This window comes from Muntiacus reevesi, chromosome 1 (assembly GCF_963930625.1).
Source record: "Muntiacus reevesi chromosome 1, mMunRee1.1, whole genome shotgun sequence".
In the NCBI taxonomy this organism is placed as follows: Eukaryota; Metazoa; Chordata; class Mammalia; order Artiodactyla; family Cervidae; genus Muntiacus; species Muntiacus reevesi.
In genome coordinates, this window is record NC_089249.1 from 126,007,310 (window position 1) to 126,031,691 (window position 24,382).

Genomic DNA, 24,382 nt, shown 5'->3' on the forward strand with positions numbered 1-24,382 from the left:
AAAGACGTGTCCTGCGAATTGAGGGTGTAGGAAGGATCCCCGAAGATCTAGGCGGTTCTGGAAGTTCTTTGAGGGGACGCTCCGCAGACATCTGGAGCGCTTTGACTTGGAGGTCTGCACCCTGGATCCTGCGCCCTGGGACCGGGCAAAATCCCTCCGCAGACCCCGCGGAGCGCACGGGGTTGGCGGCCCGCGGCCGGGAGGGGGTCAGGGTGGCGGAGGGGCCGGGCCCGGACGTGGCCTGCAGACTCAGCCTGAACACACGCACTCACACAAAAGAGGCCGGAAAGTGGCGGGAGGAAGCGGCCGCGTCACGCGGGCCGGAGCCGGGAGCCTGGCGCGCCCGCCCCGCCGCGGCCCAGGTACTCGGCCCGCTGGTCCCGTCGCTCCGCCCGCGCCTCCGCCACCTCCGCGGCGCCGCCAATGAGACTCCTCCCGCTCCTAGGTAAGTGCCGGTGCCGGCGGCCGGGGCTGCCCCGACCAGCGCCTGTGGGGAGTATGGTATTTCCAAGGTGGTACGCACGGGCCAAGTGCATTTCGCCAAGACTCCGGGGAGAACTGAACCAGCCCTTCCCAGGATGTTTTTCGCCTTGGCCTTTCAGCGCCGGGTTCGATATTCAGTACCCAGGGACTAAGTCATCTCTTTGTTCCTGCTGACCAAGTGCCCAAAGTCCCAGACTTTGACCTTTCTTCGGGTTGTCCCTCAAAAACTCGGGGAACTTCAAACCATCAACACTTGTGAGAGGTTTCCTGGCCTTGTTTCAAGGGGACTGGTGGCCCAGACTTTGAGTTTCTTTAAAATCACCATTTTGATGATACTGTGCAGAAAGATAATAAATCACATCTTTGAAGCCAAATTAATTCTGGTTTAGACAGTATATACAGCCCTGTGTGAAGCTGGGATTTATAATTGAATGTTTAAGAATATCTTGTTACCAGATAAGGCCAATTTATCTCGGATGACTGTTTTCAGAATAATGACTTGCGTGATTCATAACTGTCCATCTCAAGCAGGCTTGTCTTGAGAAGGACTAGGACAACAATAAAAAAAAGGAACGTCCTACGCTTTTCCTTATCTTTTCCTAAGAGCCCGCAAAATACCATTTCCAACCTTGTTTACAAGAACTCTGAAATAAAGACGTGTACTCTCTCATGCTGCATGCTGTTGGTCATGTTTGAGTGGCGTCCCGTTTCTGGAAGCTCAGTCTTTGACAAGTACATTGAATTTTTTTTTTTTTTTTCTTCTCTAATGGGAGAAAGTATAAAAGAAACTTTATTATGGAAAAGGCAGAATTTTAAAAGGTCTTTAGAACACAGGAAAAAACAGATAAACCGTTAATTGCATTTGTCCTCCTGGATGGTATCATCTTAAAACAACACAGATTTGACTTTGAAAAGACCCAGATGCTTGGTTCACCTTGATTTCTTTCTGCACAGAGTCATTCCCAGGGTACGGATATTGTTTTACAGTCATGCAGCTACCTTTAAAGGTATCTCACCTCCGGGTGAAATGTCCAATGATGTCAGAATACTGTTTTCTTTATAGAGCCAGGTCGTTTATTACATTTCAGTTTGGTTAAGGTTTACTTGATAAACGTTGAGAATGAAGAAAAGCGTTCATTCCTGTTTGTGTCCTGTTATTTACCTAAATTCTCCTTTGGGAAATTCTCATAAAGTATTTATCTAGATGAGAAAACAAAAAAAGAAGGGTATTAATGTATCTATTGTCTAATTCAACAATGGAAGAAGGTTTTTCTTTTTGAAAAGGTGTATTCTCTACTTTCCTTAGTGGGTTTTTCCACTTTGCTGAATTGTTGCTGCGCTCAAAATTGTACCAAGACGCCTTGCCACCCAAATGCAAAATGTGAAATTCGGAATGGAGCCGAAGGCTGCTATTGCAACCTTGGATATTCAGGAAATGGTATCACGATTTGTGAAGGTAAACAATGTCTATTACCTCTTTTGTTGTATATTTTAATATTAAGTTCTGATATGACTGCTTTTTTCCTAAGCTAGAAATTAAGTTGCCTTACTTTATACTGCTTGATTTCATGCTGTTGGTTAAAAAGAAAAAAAAAAAAGCTTAATTAACTAAACAATAAATTTGAACTTCGCAGGTCAAAATTTATACTTGATTATGGATTTTTGATGCTTCCATGCATATCTTTTTGGGTTGGTTAGAAAGTAGTTCCATAAAATGGCATGGAAAAATCTGAATGAACTCTTGGCCAGCCCAGTAGTTTGGGTAGATTGCCCTTGAACTTAAGCTGGAAAACTAGGTTGCAGAAAGCAGAGTCAATAGTTTTAGGGAAAGAAGCACAGAGAATTCATGAAGACCAAGCTATATCCATATGCGTTTAGACACCTTCCTTAGTACTTGAGTATCTAAATTTGAGAATACCCATTAAGAGATTAGAATTTTTTCTCCTGTGTACTCTGGACATATACCCTGGAGAGAGAGAGAGAGAGAAAATTTTGAAATATATTCTATTCTGAAATAGTAGATCTCGTTTATGGAACTTTAGGCTAGAGCCCAGAAAAAGAACTCCAGGAAAGTTCCTTCGAGGTTACAATTTAACCCGTTGGCTTGATGAACAGAACACCATCTGATAATCAATATAAGTAATTTCTTATCTATGGTCTTCATCATTACCATGCCTCTTCTTTCCTCAGTCTTCACTCAATCTTTATTCTCTCTTTCATTTTTAGTAGAATCTAGTTTAACTAGGTCAATAGGGCAAAATTCTCTGTAGGAGAAAGCAAGAAGAAAAAAAAGTTCCAAGTTAGATAAATTAGTTTTAAAATATAATTAAATGGCAAGTTCAAATTAGAACTTTGTGGTATAACACTCCTAAATGTATTTAAGATAACATAAACTTTTTCTAATTAAGCCAGCATATTGTACATTGTTAAAATTGTGTGTGTTTGCATATAGCATAAACAAGTTGCATCTTATGATTCAATTTGATAGTCTTTAAAAAATTAAATATGCAGTATATAGTAAGGCCAGACCTCATCATAATTAGTTTAATGTTTAAAAAATGTGGAGCAAAGCTACAGTTGCTTAATGGTGCATTAGATCAGGCATTTCTGCTTGTATATACAGCCAGGATTTGTAATTTACTATTGTACAAGCACTACAAAACTCTTTCCGTAAATAATCTTGAATTTTTATTGTGTATTTAATTGGATGGCATTATGGCAAGTTGATAGTTGAGTGACCTTCAAAATATGGCATCAGACATATTAGTGTGTTTTTCCACTAATCATTGCAAATTGTACCAGAGTACTTTATAAGCAGTGTTGCCTTTTTGTTATTTAGATACTTTTCAACTATCATGATTACCATCATTAACGTCAGTAATTTTTCACAATTTGGACCCTCATAAGTCAACCAGTTCATAGTCATGTTTTTAATGATTTCTTTTGAAAACACATCTTCCATTATCCAATGCAATTGTTTTTTCCCCCTGCAGTTTAGTCAGTAGCCAGCTGAAAGGCAGAAAATATTTTCCATTGAAAAATAAAAATATTTCAAGACCTTTGGCCCTGCACTTCATTTTTAAACAGAACACAGTTTTAATGGGAATTTTTTTCTTTTAAAATTCTTCCTAAATTCCCTTCTTATTTAAAGAATGGTACATATTCACTTGTGTTGATGTTCACTATTTGAGGTTTATAATATCCTCTCAAATTGTTCAATCAGTGATTTTCATCTTTTTCACCTTTTATTAATTCACTAATTATTTATTTAATGAGTAATTAAAATTTAACAATTAATTTTATTAATTACTTTTTTTCAGTAAATACATTTACTCTGATTTTTGGAAGTAAGACATTTTTAATTTCTGAATCATCTAGGTTATATTTTCGGTATGAATAATCTTGTTGCCTTTTTCTCATCTCTAAAGAGCTTCTCATCTTTCCTATTTTTCTCTAAGATTGTTAGTAGACCACTATGAAATCATTGAGCAGAATTTTTGTTACAGAGGATGCCTACATTTTGAGCAATGAATATTGTTGTTTTTTGGCATTATAAATATCATTCCCTAATAGCTCAGTTGGTAAAGAATCTGCCTGCAATGCAGGAGACCCCAGTTTGATTCCTGGGGTGGGAAGATCCACTGAAGAAGGGATAGGCTACCCACTCCAGTATTCTTGGGCTTCCCTTGTGGCTCAGCTGGTAAAGAATCTGCCTGCAGTACGGGAGACCTGGATTGGATCCCTGGTTGGAAAGATCCCCTGGAGAAGGGAAAGGCTACCCACTCCAGTTTTCTGGCCTGGAGAATTCCATGGTTTGTATAGTCCATGAGATTACAAAGAATCGGACACAACTAATTTTCACTTTCATTGTCTTCATAATATTTGTCTTCCTCAAAGACCTCCCAAATAAATATCATGATAATAACCCAATACTAAATGTATTCTGTTCCAAAAGGTAGTTTTGAATAAGTTATTTAGACTTTGGATTACACAGTCCCATAGAAACAAGTTTTAATAGTAGTGATTTTATCTCATTAATTATCTTTTTATTAAACAAGTACTTATTATGTTCATCATTATTATCATTATCACCATCATTATCAGGATAGTTAATATCTACTGTGCACTTAGTCCAGTATATTAATTAGCATAACACCTTCATCCATTATTATTCCCTTTATCTATAAGAAAGTAGTGTTAAGAAGGTTAAGTGAAAATCTGAAGTGACCCGACAAATAAGTAGAGAAGCCAAGATATGAACCCAAGTCTGTCTCATCCCAGTGCCTGTATTATTACCCACTGTGTTTGACCGTAAGGCCTCTGCTTATCAGATACTGCTATGCCCTTAGGTTAAAGTTATAAATAAGAAATTGACCTTGACTTCTAGTATATTTGAGGTCAGTCACAGAATTATATTAATAATTTGACACAATGTTATAAAAGGTATTGCTGCTAAGTCGCTTCAGTCGTGTCTGACTCTGTGCGACCCCATAGACAGCAGCCCACCAGGCCCCTCTGTCCGTGGGATTCTCCAGGCAAGAGCACTGGAGTGGGTTGCCATGTCCTTCTCCAATGCAAGAAAGTGAAAAGTGAAAGTGAAGTTGCTCAGTCGTGTCTGACTCTTAGTGACCCCATGGACTGCATCCTACCAGGCTCCTCCATCCATGGGATTTTCAGGGCAAGAGTACTGGAGTGGGGTGCCATTGCCTTCTCCGATAAAAAGTATTAGAAAGGTAAATTTGAAATGGATAATCAACTGCAAGGAACTTTGCGAGTGGAGGTGACATTTACGCTCAGAGTTGAGAATAAATTTGTTTTATTAAGATCAACTTATAAAGATCTTTATTAAGATCGACTTTTTAAGGTGAGCTTCCATGGTTGCTCAGTGATAAAGAATCTGCCTGCAAAGCAGGAGGCCCAAGTTCAATCCCTGGGTCGGGAAGATCTGGAGAAGGAAATGGCAACCCATTTCAGTATTCTTGCCTGGGGAATTCCATGGACAAAGGAGCCTGGTTAGCTCCAGTTCATAGGGTCACAAGGAGTAGGACACGACTGAGCGACTGACACACACATTAAGATCAACAAAGTGACAAAGAGAAGTCAGGCAAAAGGAGTCAGCAATAACAAAGGCCTAGAAGTTGAACATGTGTTTTGTTTGCTTGTTTGTTTGTTTTAAGGAGCTCCAATTATTTCATGCTGACTATATATCACAATATATATTAGTTGAGGGATCAGTGGAAATTAAGTCAAGATGTCAAAGGTATGGACTTTGTTCTGTTAACCAAAAAAGAAACTTTGGTAGATATTAAGTAGCTGAATTACAATGATAAGACTGTTGATACTAGAAAGATGACTCCCTTAGGTAGAGTAAGAATGGATTAGTGAGGGTCAACCCATAAAAGTCCATTTACCCAACCTGTAAAACCGATAATCATTTATATTTGTACAGTTCATTATAATTTATACTGCCTCTACCCAGTGTATCTTTAATTCTTATATAAAGCTTTTGAAATATAAACTACAGATGCTGTCTTTTACTGACAAACAGCAATATAACTGGGTATAGCTATTAATAGCTTCTGTGGAGTTCCATGCAACAGCCTTCACATATGAGAGAAGTAGGACTCTAGAAGCTTAAGTGAGTTTTCCAGGATCCCAAGGCTAATATGGTAAACCTAGGACTCAAACCCTGGAATCTCAGCCTTCTCTAGATTACCAAAAATGTCAGTGTATTACCAGTCACCTGACATAATCCGGGTAGTACAGATTTTTAAATCAAATTGTTAGAACAGTATCATTTTAACAAGAGTTTATTTATTACCACTTTATTGAAGTATTAATGATAATTTATTTACACACTTATCTTTATGCTGACATCTAAGTACATTTTAAGATGGGGTGAAAAAGATTGTATAGAAATTTTGGGGTACATTTAAAGGCTATTGAAATTGTTAATATTTAACTCTAAAATGTAGGTGATTCTTTAAATATATGTTACTATTACTATTCCTTATGGTTCTCAGTACATTTTTGGTTACCTTCTAGTGCACAATAGTTTACAAATGTAGGAAGTTAAAGATCCCTCCTCTCCCAGGTAATTATGTTATAAAAGGAAAGAAGGTAGGAATGGCTGAAATAATCTTTGGGTACACCTAATATACTATTGCTTGAGTTGGAATAAACTGAGCTATGAGAAGCAAGAAGCAGGAGCTAGGTGGAGGATGCAGTTCAGTGCATGTTTGGGTGAGAGGATGGGGTGGGGTAAGAAAATAATCTCTACTCTCATATCAGCTCACTAAGAGGGGCAATATTTTTGGAAGTTTCGTGTAGTCAGGATGGGTAGGAGGAAAACACTTGCCCCAGGTAGGAAGAGGAAGGAGTCAGGGAGGATGTAATTGGCTGCTTGTATGCATGCATAAAATTTTTTCACAGCTTGAGACATGCCATTATGAACCACATCACAGGCACTTTACAGAAAATAATGAAGTCTTGGTGTCTGACTCAAGGAGACACACTGCATGATTAAAATGTAGTTTTTCATTATTATCTAATAACCATATGTATGCTTGTAAAATTCAACTGGAAGAACATCATCATAAACTAGAGAGCAGTATCAGGCTGGTAAAGGTAGAGAGAACAGTGTGACAATAGCTATCTAAGAGCAGAATGTGGGAGAAATATTAATTAAAATAATCCACTAACATGAATCTGCCCAGGATAAAATAGAAGTGCTGAGAACATGTAATTGCTTCCATAACAATTTTTTTTTTTTAGTAATAAAGAGGGTGCTCATCAAAATAGGCAAAGTAACAGTCATCAAAACAGACACAAAGCTTGCAAAATGTATATGTTGTATACATGCACATCAGTTAACACAGTTAGGTATACTCTAAACTATGTCCTACAAATAATAACTGTAGTTATAAGTATTTAGTGAAGTAATAATGTCTGTAATAAAAATGTTACCAGAAAAATAACTCTTTATTCACTTCTGAATGATATTTCATATTTAATAATGATACATACACAGTCATGACTTTATGATGTGTATATGTATATACACATATATATCTTTTGTCTTTTATGAAGTATAATTATGTTCTGCATGTAAATGATTTTTAAGAACAAACATGCTGAACATCTAATGGGTGTCATTCATTTCTCACCCAAGTAAATAACATTGTAAGATGGTTCATTTATGAATATGATGCTATCAGTGCTCAAAACTGTTCTCGGACTTTTATTTATAATTTATATATATGATATAAATTGAATTTAAATTATTCAAATATATGCTTTTTTTCCCTATCCTCAATGGCAGTGAGATTTTGAGAGGGATTTTGAGGCAGTGAGATTTGTTTAATTTTCAGAAACAACTGAGAGAAACTTTTAGCCAAATCTGATGGGTAAAGTAGAAGGTTAAATGCCAAAATGATGTTAAGAAAATAGTGTGTGGTTATAAATTAATATGAGGTGAAATATTTTTCATGAATAGCATGGAATGAAAACTTTTTTGGTTTTGAAATATTTTGATATTGCATGTAATAGCAAGGTCACTGTGAATAAATACTCTGACATTCAAGTTGTTCATTTTCATTAAGGTGCTTATGTTCTGTTATTTGTTTAAATATAGATGTATCATATTCATGCATTCAATTCATAAACATTATCTGTTCTTCATGAATACAATTCCAAAGGGCATTGTTAATATCTCTAGTTCTAAAAGTAACAAAGATAAGCCTAATACATTGATGAACTAGATTCTGTATCAACTTATTTAAAAGTGTTTTCACTGATACAAATATTTTATAAAATAAACATTACAGTGTAGGACAAAATGTCATAAAATGTGTCAGTGCATTTTTGGGGGAACAGAGCAAGCATTTTCATATATGATAAAGCATCATCATTACCTTTAAAATGCCTGGGAAAAAAGCAAAATGATTTACTCATTCCAGCAGTTAGAATATTCATTTTGTCCCTGCCATTTTTTTAAGCCTGTTATAGTTTTGAAAGTTTAAAAGTTGGTACCCTTAATAATTTAATATACCAACATTCTATTTCTGTTAACAAAAAATATGGTCCATCAGTTTAGTTTTGCCATGATCAGGCAAGTTAAATAGTCTGGCTACCTAAGTGAGTATTTATTAAGTCAGTTTGGAACAAACACAAAAAAAGTTAATCTTTAAAATATAACCATATTTGCCTTCTGTGGAGTTACAAACTCAGAAGGTACAGTGGATCAAAACCGCCTGGATCAGTTTCCACTAGAGAGGTGATTTTTCACAGCAGATTCTGAATCTTGTCTTTTTTGTCTTAAGGCTGCAAATGGGTATCTATTGAATATTTGATTTCCATTTCTCATCTGGCATAATCAGCACTTCCAGTAGTTTATCTGCAACTTTTCTTATGCTTTTATATTTATTACTTGTAGCTCAGCCTGTAAAGAATCTGCCTGCAGTGCAGGTGACCCGTGTTCAATTCCTGGGTTGGGAAGATTGCCTGGAGACGCAAATGGCAGGCTACATACAGTCCATGGGGTCACAAGGGTCAGACACGACTTAGCGACTAAACCACCGCCACTACCACCACCACCTTTTGTGATATCGGAGCTTAGGAGTAGAGAATTTAGTAGCAGCCAGTGCCAGCATTTTCTTTCATTTCTTCCTTTCTCTTTCTTCCCCTCCCCCCCTCTTTGTCCCCCTTCTCTACCTTCCTCTCTTTCCTTTTCTCCAGTCCTTGGAAGGAGGTGCCTTATGATTTTTGTCATTGTTCAGTCACCCAGTCTTGTCCAACTCTTTGTGATCCCATGGACTGGAGCACGCCAGGCCTCCCTGTCTCTCACCATTTCCCAAAGTTTGCACGAGGTCATGTCCATTGCTTCAGTGAGGCCATGTCATCCTTTGACACCCTCTTCTCCTTCTACCCTCACTCTTTCCCGGCATCAGGAACTTTTCCAATGAGTCAGCTGTTCGTATCAGATGACCAAAATACTGGAGTTTCAGCTTCAGCGTCAGTCATTCCACTGGATATTCAGGGCTGATCTCCCTTAAGATTGACTGGTTTAATCTCTTTGCCGTACAAGGGACTCTCAGGAGTCTTCAGCACCATAGTTCGAAGGCATCAATTCTTTGGTGCTCCACCTTCTTTACGGTCCAGTTCTCGCAACTGTATGTGACCGTTAGGAAGACCATAACCTTGACTATACAGACCTTTGTCAGCAGAGGAATGTCTCTGCTTTTCAACACTGTCTAGGTTTGTCATTGATTTTCAGACAGGAAGCAAACGTCTTCTTATTTCATGGCTGTAGTCACCATCTACAGTGTTTTAGAGCCCAAAGAAGAGGGAATCTGTTACTGCTTCCACCTTTGCCCCTTCTATTTTCCATGCAGTAATGGGGCTGGGTGCCATGGTCTTCGTTTTTTTAATATTCATTTTAAGCTGGCTCTTTCATTGTCCTCCCTCACACTCATCATGAGGCTCTTTAGTTCCTCTGCTTTCTGCCATTAGAGTGATATCATCTGCATATCTGAGGTTGTTGATGTTTCTCCCGCCTATCTTGATTCCAGCCTGTAACTCATCCAGTCTGGCATTTCTCATGATGCGCTCAGTATATAGATTAAACAAACAGGGTAACAACAGGCAGCCCTGAAGTACTCATTTCTTGATCTTGAACCAGTCTTTTGTTCCATACAGAGTTCCAACTGTTGCTTCTTGACCCGCATACAGTTTTCTCAGAAGAAAGGTAAGATGGTCTGGTATTCCCATCTCTTTAAGAGCTTTCCACAGTTCGTTATGATCCACACAATCAAAGGCTTTGGCATAGCCGATGAAACAGGGGTAGATGTTGTTCTGAAATTCCTTGGCTCTCTATGATCCAGTAAATGTTGGCAGTTTGATCTCTGGTATGGCTTTTAAGTAATACTTAAAGAATATTTGAAGATTTAGAAATCTATGTCTCAATAACATTACATCCACATTTTCTTTCATATATGAAATATTACTAAAAATTTTTAAGGAAGTAAATTTTTTGTAAAACAAATGTATTTTTATACCCTCCAGACGAATTTCTTAGGAAATGAATAATAATGCAAAATTGAAAATGTTTGAACTCTAATCTGCTTCTAGATAGCTGTGTATCAAGTGTTTTTAAAGTGAGGTGCCTATTTCCTTGTGACTTCTTGTACTAAATGGAAAATGTAACCTATTAAAAAATGATAGTCTAAATTAACCCAAGGCTAACATTCCAGGATGCATGCTTTCTGTGAACTTCATCCAAATAAATAAAACACCTTTGCCAATTTCAGAAATTCTTTTCCTTGTAACTAGAAGTATGACCTCTTTCATCTATTGTCAAGGGAGGTTACACAATAGAGAAAACAAACTCAAGCACAATAATTAGGTAGAATGTCCTCAAGACATCCACTATATAAAATTATAAACTCTTTTACCCTATAAAAAGAGAAAAATAAAGGAATAAACCATTATAAAAACTTTAAGCTAATATTTAATTTTTAAAAAGAGAAGGAAAAAAGGACTTGTGTCATTTGAGTTTTGCTGATCAACTCCACAGTTTTAAATCTGAAAAGTTCTCTAATGTAATTTGACCGTGTCATTTTTCAGGAATCATTTTTCTGAGTCATCCTGTTTCATGTTTATCTCATAGGACAATTATGAGAATGAATGAGATACAAACTAAGAAGTAATCTGAGACCTTAAAAAAGAGTTTAACATGGATATATGATTTTGGATTTTCCCAACCAATTTATAATGAAATACGAAAATGTTTCTTCATGTAGAGGTCTCATTTGTCTTTAAATAGTTTTTAATCAGTATTAGCTAGATGGATTCATTGCATATTTAGAATCAGAAAAGTAATATCAGATAACTAATGGCACAGAGAATTAAACAGAAATAGTAATAATCAACACAGAACTTCTGAGTTCTAATATCAATAATCAAAAAGACTTATTCAAATTTCTGTGTTAAATCAACCCTAGATAAGACTTACTATCTGAGTTAACATTGAAGTATTGACTTTTTTTTCCAAGTGAAGACTATCAATTTCTTTTTTATTGCTGCAGATTAAAATGTTGATTCTTCATACATATTATATATATACTTATATATAATATTATATATATATATATATATATATATCAGTTCAATTGCTCCTCCTCTGGAGGAGTAAATGGCAACCCACTCCAGTATCTTGCCTGGAGAATCCCATGGACAGAGGAGCCTGGCAGGCTACATTTCATAGGGTCACAAAGAGTCAGATACTCAGTGAGCAACTGAGCATGCACACACATGCATGTACACACACACACACACACACACACACACACACACACTTATAATATGTGCTACTGGTGATAAAGCATCAACAGCAATAAAATTAGATACCATTTTTCTAGAATTAGTTTTCATTTTTTGCATGCTGAGTGAACAGGGCAGTTCTACCATTTATACTTTCTGTTCAGTTGTATCTTTAGGAAATTCTAGGAAACTTAAGGTGGCTCAGACAATGAAGAATCCACATGCAATGCAGGAGATCTGGGTTTGATCCCTGGGTTGAGAGGAGGTCTTTGAGAAGGGCATGGCAACCCACTCCAGTGTTCTTGCCCCCATGGACTGAGGAACCTGGTGGACCATAGTCCATGGGGTCACAAAGACTCAGACACAACTGAGTGACTGCACACAGCAGAGGAAATTTAAAGGGCTTTGCAGGTGGTGCTAGTGGTAAAGCAACTGTCTGCCAATGCATGAGACATAAGACATAGGAGTTTGATCCCTGAGTTGGGAAGATCCCCTGGAGGGCAAAACAGCAACCCACTCAAGTATTCTTGCCTGGAAAATTCCATGGACAGAGGAGCCTGGCAGACTACTGTCCATAGGGTCACGAAGAGTTGGTCTTGATGGGAGCAACTTAGCGCACATACACACAGGAAATTTAAATTAAATGAAAATTGTACTCTAGCTGTGGGATTTTCATATATTTTAAACCTCTTTTGCTTTTCAAGAAAATATGAGTATAAAGAACAAAGAAATTTGGAGTTAGCACCTTTAACATCACAGAGTGACTCACTGAGTCTCAGTTTTTTTGTTTTATTATAGTTCCCTATTTCTCAGTATTTTAAAATTGCTGATTTCATTTTGCAAAATTGATAATATTTCTTTTGTTCTTGGAATGTCAATTTTCTGCAGTCCCAGTTTTAATAGGGCACCAACATACTTTATAGTCAAATCCCAGTCATTTTGGAAGCAAATTAACCAGATTATCATTTTCCCATCATTTCTCTTCTTCCTTATTTGGTCTCTTTAATGCTTAAATAAGTGACTTCAGATTTACAGCTTATTCACAAAAAGAGTAATAATACTGATGATAATTTGAGTGCCTTCTCTGAGCTACCTTCTATTCTAAGCATTTTGCATGAATTTATAAATTTAATCTTCGTAACAACTCTGAAATAAAAGCTCATATTATCCTCAATTTATAGATTAAGTAATTTTCCCCGAGGAAACACATTCAAACAATCACCTCGTATGATCCTCAGACTACTATGTGAGGTAAATCTGCAAATAATGAAATTGAATCTCATTAATAAAAAATGAATTATTGTGGTTCTTCCCCTCCCACCTTGATTCTGCTTTATTTTTTTTTCCAGTACATTATCAAAACAATGGATAAAAAGAAAAAAATGTGTGGTGTACACATTTATGACACTTTAGGAATCAGTGCAGGGAAGTTAAAACTATTTACAAACTTTAATATTTTGATGAAATTCTTAGACCAGGAGCAGTTATTTCACTCCTGTTTATCTGTGTCTTTAAAGCCCAGTGAATTGACTATAAAATCAGTGAAATCAGAGAGGATTCATGAGAAGTCTACAAATTAAGAGCCAACTTCTCAAAGCAGAATCTTGTGCTACAAGTGGGATAGTTCAGTGTACACAGAGCAGGCTTCAGTGAAGATGGTGTCTTTTCCCTGTGGTGGTCATATTCTTTCTCTTGCCCAGAAAGGGAGGATAAACTTAAGTGATTGGTTGACATTATTTTCCTAAGGCTATGCAGATTGGTCTATTTCCCACTGGTGTTTTCTCCCAAATGAAGCCAAGAAAATACTCTCAAAGAAAACTTTGTCATCTGCCTGCCATCACTGAAGTTGAAAATTAATACCATCTTTCTGCCCATTCTCCACCTATGCTAACTGGAATAATGCTGGAAACTTCCTATGGCACACCCACATATACAGGAAACTCAGAACTCTTGTGCTAAAGAATTTGTAATTGTCTGGCAGACAAAATGTAGGCCAAAATACCTGTGATAATCAACATTGTTCTTTAGTTATAAACATGACGGTCATTTAAGGATAACCAGTCATTGGAGAAAAGCCAAAAATACAAACACAAAGATGAATAAACAGAACAACTGGCCTGAGAAAGATACTTTCTAAGGAGAGAAATGAGGTTGAAGGAAATACTCCAGTTGATACCCTCAAAGAGATTCTCAGAAAGTTTGCATCCAAATAAACAAAACAAATAAAATATGCTCCTGGGTATGAAAAAGCTATCATACCACAAAACATACTTTCTTCTTTAGTATATTCTATAATCTTTGTGCTACTCAATTCCTTGTGCTTTCTTTTTTGTTTTATTCATCTCCTTTTGTAGCAATCCCTCAAGACAGTAAGCTGGTAAAATTGTCAGTAATGCAAGCAATTCTTAAAAACAGAAGATTGAGACTAAAGTCTCTATTCTTGGGTTTTCTCTCCTGTAGAAATGATCACACATAGGACAGGGAAGCTACAAATTTCAAATTTGCTTACACATCAGTGGAGGATACCTGTGGACTACGTAAGTCAAAATATTCTTAAATTCATCAGCTCAATACAGTCTGCCTTTTTATAATAACCCACTTTCATCCCCTTGCTGCATCTCTCCCAGATCCCTTCCCTACTTTATCTTAAAGGTGAAACAGGGTAGTCAGTATGTTTTCTGACCCTGATTCCATGACCTACTGGTGAATTTTCACATGGTGATATCACTAGTTTTGGGATAGAGCCCATACCTGGTACCTAAGAATAGTGCTGCGGCTGTTGCCGAGTCGCTTCAGGCATATCCGACTCTGTGAGACCCATAGACGGCAGCCCACCAGGCTCCCCCGTCCCTGGGATTCTCCAGGCAAGAACACTGGAGTGGGTTGCTGTTTCCTTCTCCGAGCATTGTTGTTGAAAAGCCTCTGCTCCATTTAATTGAACTCAAGATTTATTTTTGATTCACTTATAACTTCTGTCGTTGTAATACCGCTGTTATCTGCAGTTTCCAACCTATGTTGTTTGTTTCCCCTGAGTGATTTCATGAATTCACTGGCTAATATACTTGATAGTTACTACCAAACAAATCTATTTATCTGCTCCAGTGAAATATATTTATCTTCTGATCTATATTATTCCCAGATTAAGGCAATAATATACAATAGAGCAGAAAAATAATACCTAGAGACTGCAAAACTAAAAGGCAAAGATGGAAACTGTGAGAGCAAAACTGAGAAACCAAACACAGAGAACCTAATACCCGTCCAATCAAAGTCTTGTTGAAGAGGGGTCAGGCAAGATTTAACAAAAGAAATAACAAAAGATACGACAATTTCCCAAAGCTTAAGAAACACAGGAGTCTTCATTTCAAAGAATCCTCCAGTATTCACCTGTCTTTTGCATAATATATTTGTGCCTTACATTTCAGCTTTTGTTTAAGGAATACCTTTATTGATATCTTGCTATAAGACTAGTATAGTTTACTTTGTGATCTGTCAGTTTTATTTATACATTCAAGATGTTTATTACCTTTGTGCACCTAAATAATAGAATATGTAGGCTCCTTCATTCATATAGCATAGCTGAAAACCTACTCAAATTATAGTGACAAAAGGTGCTTTTCAAAAAGACATTTGAGTGACTCTTACCATTGGGAGAGTGAGTAGAGGCCAAGCGGCCAAGATCCATCCATGACCACTACAAGAAGACTTGCTGTCAGTCCTTTAGACCTCCATTTCTATATTCATCTACTTTCATTTAACTTCTACTTCATTCAAGCCCTTTTCTGATACTAATTATAGCTTAAGAGAGGAAGGGTATGTTTTAGAAATCCTGTAATATTACTCTGTCATCTTAAAATAATTACTACTCCAAAGTTTCCTCTTCCAGGTTTCCATTATTCAGTTCAGTTCAGTCACTCAGTTGTGTCCGACTCTTTGTGACCCCATGGACTGCAGCACACCAGGCCTCCCTGTCCATCACCAACTCCTGGAGTTTACTCAAAGTCATGTCCATTGAGTCGGTGATACCATTCAACCATCTCATCGTCTGCCGTCCCCTTCTCCTGCCACGTTCAACCTTTCCCAACATCAGGCTCTTTTCAAATGAGTCAGTTCTTCGCATCAGGTGGCCAGAGTATTCCAGTATTAGATCCCTTTCTATATCCTTGTTATTAATTAAGACCCAGCCCCATAACTTGACCCCTCCTAGTATGTCATGCCCTAGTAACTAGATTCTTTGATAATGTATTCTCATGTAACTTCGTCATGGTATCCAAGGTTTCTCTTGTTATTTGCATGTACTAGTCTATAGAATCTGCCTGCAATGTGGGAGTCCTGGGTTTTATCCCTGGGTTGGCAAGATCCTCTGAAGAAGGGGAATGGCCACCCATTCCAGTATTCTTGTCTGGAGAATTCCATGGACAGAGGAGCCTTGCAGGCCCCAGGCCTGCCCATGGAGTCGCAAAGAGTTGGACATAACTAAGCAACTTTCACTTCACACACACACACTAGTCCTGTTCAACTGAGACTCTTTTTTTTTTTTTTAATATTATTTTATTAGTTGGAGGCCAATCACTTTACAACATTTCAGTGGGTTTTGTCATACATTGACATGAATCAGCCATATAGTTACACGTATTCCCCATCCCGATCCCCCCTCCCACCTCCCTCCCCACCCGACTCCTCAGGGTCCTCCCAGTGCACCAGGCCCGAGCACCTGACTCATGTATCCCACCTGGGCTGTTGGTCCGTTTCACCATAGATAATATACATGCTGTTCTTTCAAAACATCCCACCCTCACGTTCTCCCCCAGAGTTCAAAAGTCTGTTCTGTACTTCTGTGTCTCTTTTTCTGTTTTGCATATAGGGTTATCGCCACCATCTATCTAAATTCCGTATATATGTGTTAGTATGCTGTAATGTTCTTTATCTTTCTGGCTTACTTCACTCTGTATAATGGGCTCCAGTTTCATCCATCTCATTAGAACTGATTCAAATGAATTCTTTTTAACGGCTGAGTAATATTCCATGGTGTATATGTACCACAGCTTCCTTATCCATTCATCTGCTGATGGGCATCTGGGTTGCTTCCATGTCCTGGCTATTATAAACAGTGCTGCAATGAACACTGGGGTGCACGTGTCTCTTTCAGATCTGGATTCCTCAGTGTGTATGCCTAGAAGTGGTATTGCTGGGTCATATGGCAGTTCTATTTCCAGTTTTTTAAGAAATCTCCACACTGTTTTCCATAGTGGCTGTACTAGTTTGCATTCCCACCAACAGTGTAAGAGGGTTCCCTTTTCTCCACACCCTCTCCAGCATTTATTGCTTGTAGACTTTTGGATAGCAGCCATCCTGACTGGCGTGTAATGGTACCTCATTGTGGTTTTGATTTGCATTTCTCTGATGATGAGTGATTCAACTGAGACTCTTATGATAATGGTTGTTAATGTCTCTCTCAGCTTTAAAATTCTGATTCTGTTATTGTGAGACTTTTATTTGAACTTTAGTCAATTTAAATTTCATCTTTTTTAGTAACTAATGGATTTTCAACTCAGTTTGGAACAAGAAAGCAAAACATACGGATTTTTGTCTTTTGTCGCTAAACCCCGTGCTCTTTCCACTGTACCACACTGCTTTTTACCCTGATCTCTGGAGCTGGCATGACCAGTGCAGGTGGGGCTTTCATCTACTGCATGTGCTCACTTCTCTCTACTCATGGCCATAACACCATGATGATATTTTTTTTTTTCCCTACTGAACCAAGATGTGACCTCAAAGTTCGTCAGACATACATTACAAATCCGTAGATGTCAACACATAAATAAAACTTATTTTCCATTATTTCCAACATGAAAACCTGTTTTCTCAGTGACTTTCTCCTGTGGAAAAAAATTTCTGGGCCAATCTTCAGTGAACCCCCTGTATTACGGTGCTAAAAAGTAAGGTGTTAAATATTATATAATACGATCAGCAAGAGAAGTGTTGTATCAGAGACACTAGAATCATCCAGAAGAAACAAGAAGGCTATAAACCTTGATTTTTATATTTGCTCCCTTCTGGGAAAGGTTTAGTCACTGTTGTATGTGGTTGAGAGTACCCCTTTTGAATAAAATAGTACACATATTCATTTTGTGGAGAGGAGGGTTATGATTCATGTGATATTATAAGTACGATTTAACGAACAATCTGGAACAAAATGCTGCAAAATGGAACTTGTCCTTGTGTTGCAACTTCAAAGAAACATTGATGATCATTTATTTGTAAGTGTAATGAGCCAGGGAGTTTAAGAGTGGACTTGATCAGAAGGAAGTTTTCTCAGCTGGAATCCTGTATCTAAATTTCTCCATTCTGAGGATTTCATGTATTTCCAGGCATCAAATACTTTGCATCAGACAATAAATGGGACAGAATAATCAATTGTGTGTGTGCTCAGGGGAGAAATAAGGCACTTTAAATGTTGGGAATATTATAAGCTTTGATCTCATGTTTAAGACTCAATACATACGTCAGTTTGCAAGGCCTTTCTTATTCCTGTACGTTCAGAATGATTGTTTGCTTTTTTGTCTTTTCATAATTCCTTTTTATTTTTGCATTAATTCATTAATATTGGAATAGGTGTTGATGGAGTCTGCCTGCTTTTAAATGGTGCTTGGGAAATCCCAACAGTGACTGTTGCTTGAAGACAGTGACTAATTCTTATTCTTGACTGCATCCTTGGAAACTATCAAAATTCCTTGGATATAGCCTGTAAAATACATGGATTGTTTTTTGAGTGCTTATTCTGATTGGCTTGTGCCCCATTCTTACTCTTCCTTGTCTGTGCTGAATTTACTAAGATACTGTGTATGATATTCCTGCTTGCATAGATCAGCACTCAGGTTTGCTTTAATTCTCTACATTGTAACAAGACCCATACAGCAAGATTACCTTATGTATAATCCCATCCCAAGTATTTTGCTATAAATAAAGACTCTCCATTATAACCAGATGGAAATGTGTATGAATGATCAGTTCGCTTAATAAACTTTACATTGGTTTTCTCCAAATTGCCTTTCCCTGTTTCATTGTGAGTGATCAACTATGCAAGACTGAATTCCCATTAACTTATCTATTGCTCTTTTGAGCATTTTCATGAATGAAGAAGCAGTATGTCCTAAGGCAGGGTCGTTTCCCATATTGGCACTGATGCCTTGTGATGACCTCCTGTTTTTGAAGCACTCTGGCCCTAATCTTCAGAGTTCCAGTTGTCACATTAACTGTGGTATTTTTTCCTGCATCTTATGTGTAAAATATGCTGTTTTCATAGAAATCCTAGGAATTGAGAAATTATTGGCACTTAGAAAAACTATATTTTCACTTCTAATTATAATAATTATCCTTTAATTTCAGAAAATAATTTTTGTGTTATTGAAAATATCTGTCTCACATTTATCACTTTTTACAATGAACCAATCTTTTTAAGTACAGTGTTACACATGGCTGTCTTTATCCTTCACTCATTTACTTAGGGTGAACTTTTGTCTTTTTGTATTAATATGTACAAAGTAAGACTGCTATTAAAACAAATTTTACTTTGATTTTTATCAAGCTCTAAATTTGATTAAAATGGAATAGATTATAACATGAATAAAGTGGGAAGAAATAAAATACTCTCTGTAAATTACTTTATTAAAAATTTAATACTTGTAATATATAAAGATTATGAAGAAAATATTGTCTTCATCTACAAAAATGTTGTGTTTAATTTTTGTAGATATGTTTTAACCCTTCCTCAGAGTTATTCACCTCCTTTCTTTAGAAAACATTCTTTTCATTTTGTCTAGCAGTGCTGAAATCAACAAAAAGAGTATATGTTTAGGAGTGTGTGGAAAAAATGCTTTGAAAAGCTCTAATGTATTATCTCAGATAATTTTTTCTTCCTGTCTTCTTGAGATATGATTTTATATATCATATTTTATCAACCACCAAATTGGTCTCAAGAATCTAAATTTACAATAAATGAATTTTTATAATTTGTTAGTGGCTGTATGAGATAATATCACTAGATAGTGTACAGTATACAGCATTTGTATGAAAGTATCATGCATCTTAAAAAACAGAACAAATAATATTTGTCCACCATGAAAATTGTGATTTTATGAATATTAAAACATTAAGGCAGTATTATTGATATATTTCAGCTCCTTTAACTATTTTGGTCCATTGCCATTGAGAGAAAAGGTAAAAGGACTTACATTACTATCATCTCATGTGGAGTTGTAAATAGGGTAGGAATCAGTTATTAGGAGAAAAAGCATTTTGTTTAAAGAAATTAGAATATAGAGAAAGAACTCCAGCACCTGAATACAATACATGATGGTATTTTATATTCAAGTCAATGAATTTTCGTTAAAAATGTGATTATCTTGAGTGTCATTGACCTGAAAAGTTCAATTCCTGCTAAGTCCTTTTACATGGAATTTACTGCATGGTAATGCTATTTTCCATATTAACATGATTTTTCCCCCAATTTTATGTTCAGATAATTTATATTACCAAGAAATCCAGATTAGTATACAGTTTCAGAGATTTCTCTTTATAATTGTTTAAAGTTCCCAAACAAATTGCTAGAAGATAGAATCCCAGATGTGTTCAAACCTTGTACATAGTTTAAGAAGGAAATTAGCACTTTGGTCCTTTATTTGCCATGGAAAAAGATAATGACATTCTCTAGAAAGATTAGAATCTAACCAAACATTGTAGGCTATATATAGCATACAAAGCTTTGTGCCATTTGTGAAAACGTTATCAGGGAGAAAACCCAATGACTGATTTTTTGAACTGTATTTTTTAGGGACACAGATTTAATTTACAGATTATGGTTTGAAAATAAAATTTACTGTATGAGTGTTTTTAGCTGATAAGAAATTGATTTTGTGACCTTGCTACACATTAATTGAAACATCTGCCAATGTATCTTGATGTGGTTTAAGGAACTGTAGACACTTGGAATTGTATCATTTCTTCATGTTAAACTTACTAGTTAATCACTTTGTTACTATTATAAAGAAAGAAACTAATTTTCCTGTGAGGTTTGAATAATCTCCCTCTCTGGCATAACAAGTGGGATTTATGTAATTGACATTATATTCAGTTGTTTCATGATATTGAAGGTGGAGTTCTTTAGTAGTATTATTCTTACTGAGCAGTATGGTATTTTGTGTTCTCTATTATCTTAAAGGTTATATTTATAAAATAAAAAATATTAAAGTGTGCACACATTAGCCCACTTAGACATAAAGATTATTATTTAAATTATTCAGTAAATTTTAAAATGTAGTTTTTAAGAAGTTACAGTAGAATTAAGGTAGTTATCAGTGTTCTGCATGTCTTAAGTCTTAGCTTATTTAGCAGATATTAGGATGTGTTTACAGAGGAAAACCTGAATTACAGAGGAGAGTTAAAATAAATTGTGAAATTTGTAGTCTTCCCTAAGAACACCAAAATGTTTTGAGATTATTTGGGTTGACTAAGCAAATCAGTTATATATGCAATAATTATCCCGAAAAGTAAGCATCTCACTTTATTTCTCTTTTGTGGATAAAACCTCAGAACTAAAATTTAGGTCATGGTTGTTTAGTGACATCATGCTGAGATGGCCCTCTGCTGATGAAAAACACGTTCTGAGTATTAAAAAATTTTATTATTAAAAATGTCATTGGAGTTATAGTTAACATTTGGAACTCAAGAAAGGAATCTGCTGTTTATTTGTGTATTTTTGATAATTAAAGTTGACACGTGCAGACGACTAAATCAGTTTGAACAAGGTTGAATAGAAGTTGAGATGGTTCTAACACTTACTTGGTAGCTTTGTGTTTCTAGAAAACTGTTGATATTTTGAAATGAGACAATTCTATATCCTTTATGTAGGAAAGGTTCTAATGCTAGGTTTCCTGGTGCCATATGGAGGATATGGTCTAAAGATCATTTCTGGACCTTTATAAACACAGAAACCTATTGAGAATACTAAAAAAGTGCAGCAAATCTCTGTTGTATATACAATGCAGGAAAGCAAGCAGATGCTTGATTATAGTGTTATGTTTGTTCAACAAATATAATACTCACTGCAGCAGTTTCATAATGGAATACCATGTGGAGAAGAATGCTTTTAAATATGTTTTTGACTTTGACTTCAGTTTATTAGTAAATAAATATATCAGAAAATTTTCAATAGAGGCATTAATTGTTTTATAGTAAATAATCTCTTTATACTTATCCTTTTAAACAATCTGATGGCCAATTTAAGATAAAGAAGTGTGAAGTTAATCTGACTTTAAGCAAGGTTTTAGATTATAACTTATAATACATTTTCCTTACTCTGTTGAGAAAACTTGTTTTATCAATTATTGGAGATACAATTTTTAAAAAAGAATCCATCAATTTATAAATTGTGACTGAAAGACTTTCTACTAAATGATACCTTAATATTTAGAGATCAGTTTCTTTATAATTGAAAAGAAATCGCCATTATGACAGTATTAAAACTGAATGACCCATGTAGAAATATGAAACGCTTAGAGAATAGAATTTAAATTAAAATTTGACATATGATTAGTGAATACTGAGTACAAATAATAAATATAGAAGGGAAAAATGGGTATTGTTTATTTAAAAGTAGATTTCAGCACAGGAAGTATTTTAATGGAGACCCACTTTGAAAATCTGTACCTTGGCATTTTAGATTCAGATGGTATTAACAGTTTCGACCAAAACTGATCAAATGTGAATTACAGCTTATTTGGAGAAGCAGGGCTATAGAAGAGGCAGAGATGTTGAGGAAGCCTCACCTGGGATCAAATCCTGGTTCTGTCATTTACTAGCTGTCATATTTGAACCAGTTTCTATGTCTTTAGTTTATAAATATTCTTATCAACCTCAAAATATCTTATGCAGATATGAGAAGATAATAAAAGTATAGCACTTAATTATGATACTGGCCATATAGAAAGGCCTAGGTAACTATTACTATTCAGTTGAGTTCAGTTCAGTTTCTCAGTCATGTCTGACTCTTTGTGACCCCATGAATCGCAGCATGCCAGGCCTCCCTGTCCTATACCAACTCCTGGAGTTTACTCAAATCCATGTCCATCAAGTCGGTGATGCCATACAATCATCTTATCCTCCGTCATCCCCTTCTTATCCTGCCCCCAATCCGTCCCAGCATCAGGGTCTTTTCTAATGAGTCAGCTCTTCACATGAAGTGGCCAAAGTACTGGAGTTTCAGCTTCAGCATCAGTCCTTCCAATGAACACCCAGGACTGAGCTCCTTTAGGATGGACTGGTTGGATCTCCTTGCAGTCCAAGGGACTCAAGAGTCTTCTCTAACACCACAGTTCAAAAGCATCAATTCTTCAGAGCTCAGCTTTCTTTATAGTCCCAGTCTCACCTCCATACATGACCACTGGGAAAAACCATGACCTTGACCAGACGGACCTTTCTTGGCAAAGTAATGTCTCTGCTTTTTAATATGCTATCTAGTTTGGTCATAACTTTCCTTCCAAGGAGTAAGCGTCTTTTAGTTTCATGGCTGCAATCACCACCTGCAGTGATTTTAGAGCCCCCAAAATTAAAGTCTGACACTGTTTCCACTGTTTCTCCATCTATTTCCCATGAGGTGATGGGGCCAGATGCCATGATCTTAGTTTTCTGAATGTTAAGCTTTAAGCCAACTTTTTCACTCTCCTCTTTCACTTTGATCAAGAGGCTTTTTAGTTCATCTCCACTTTCTGCCATATGGGTGGTGTCATCTGCATATCTGAGGTTATTGATATTTCTCCTGGCAATCTTGATTCCAGCTTGTGTTTTTTTACTATTACTATTGAACTATTACTAATGTAACTCTGTCAGTCACTTTCTGCCAAATTTTTTTTTGATAGGTTCATTCTTTGTCTACTTTTCCAACCATCCAGAAAATCAGATTAAGATCATCTAGGCAGCTATGTTATAACAATGAAGTGCTCTTCTGCTTTTACCAAATTCCATGAACACCAACACATATGAGCACTTAGTCATATACCTAGAATAAAAGTATATTACACCTCACTTGTTAATAGTTTATTAATCCTTAACTGACATTTTAGGCTTCCTGTTTCTGAAGGAAAAAAAGAATTAATCACTCACTACTAATCTTTTTTTGAAGACTGATTTTTGTTTAATTACCTTTGTACCAATCACCTGGTTAGTTTGGTGGAAACTGAATTTAAAGAAGCATGTTTAAAAAGATTATTTAGGAACTAACTGCTTCCAGATTTTATACACACACACATATATATATGCCAGTGAGTTATTTTTTTTTTAAATCTTTAGCATTAAAGATGTGGTACCTAGTGGAGGATGTAGAGTACAGTGGGAAACATTTAAAAAATTAAATTCTCAGAAAACAGTTTATTCCACTTACTATGAATATTTATCATAATTGATTAACAAATATATTAATACTGCTTGAAAACAGAGGATTTACAAGAAACCTTGGAGAAAATCTACATATTGTGAAACTCTAATTTCTTTGGCATAGCAAATCTCCTATTGAAATTAGCTATTT

General features: G+C 36.2%; 1 protein-coding gene across 1 annotated transcript in view; it reads left to right on the top strand.

Annotated features, from left to right (window-relative positions):
* The first annotated feature begins 268 nt into the window (after window positions 1-268).
* ADGRL4 (adhesion G protein-coupled receptor L4) overlaps window positions 269-24,382 on the top strand; it is a 142,738-nt gene continuing 118,624 nt past the window's right edge. The window contains exons 1-2 of the mRNA XM_065910402.1: window positions 269-445; window positions 1,790-1,939. Of these exons, the coding sequence (XP_065766474.1) occupies window positions 424-445; window positions 1,790-1,939 (172 nt within the window). The 5' untranslated portion in view covers window positions 269-423. The remainder of the gene's footprint in view (window positions 446-1,789; window positions 1,940-24,382) is intronic.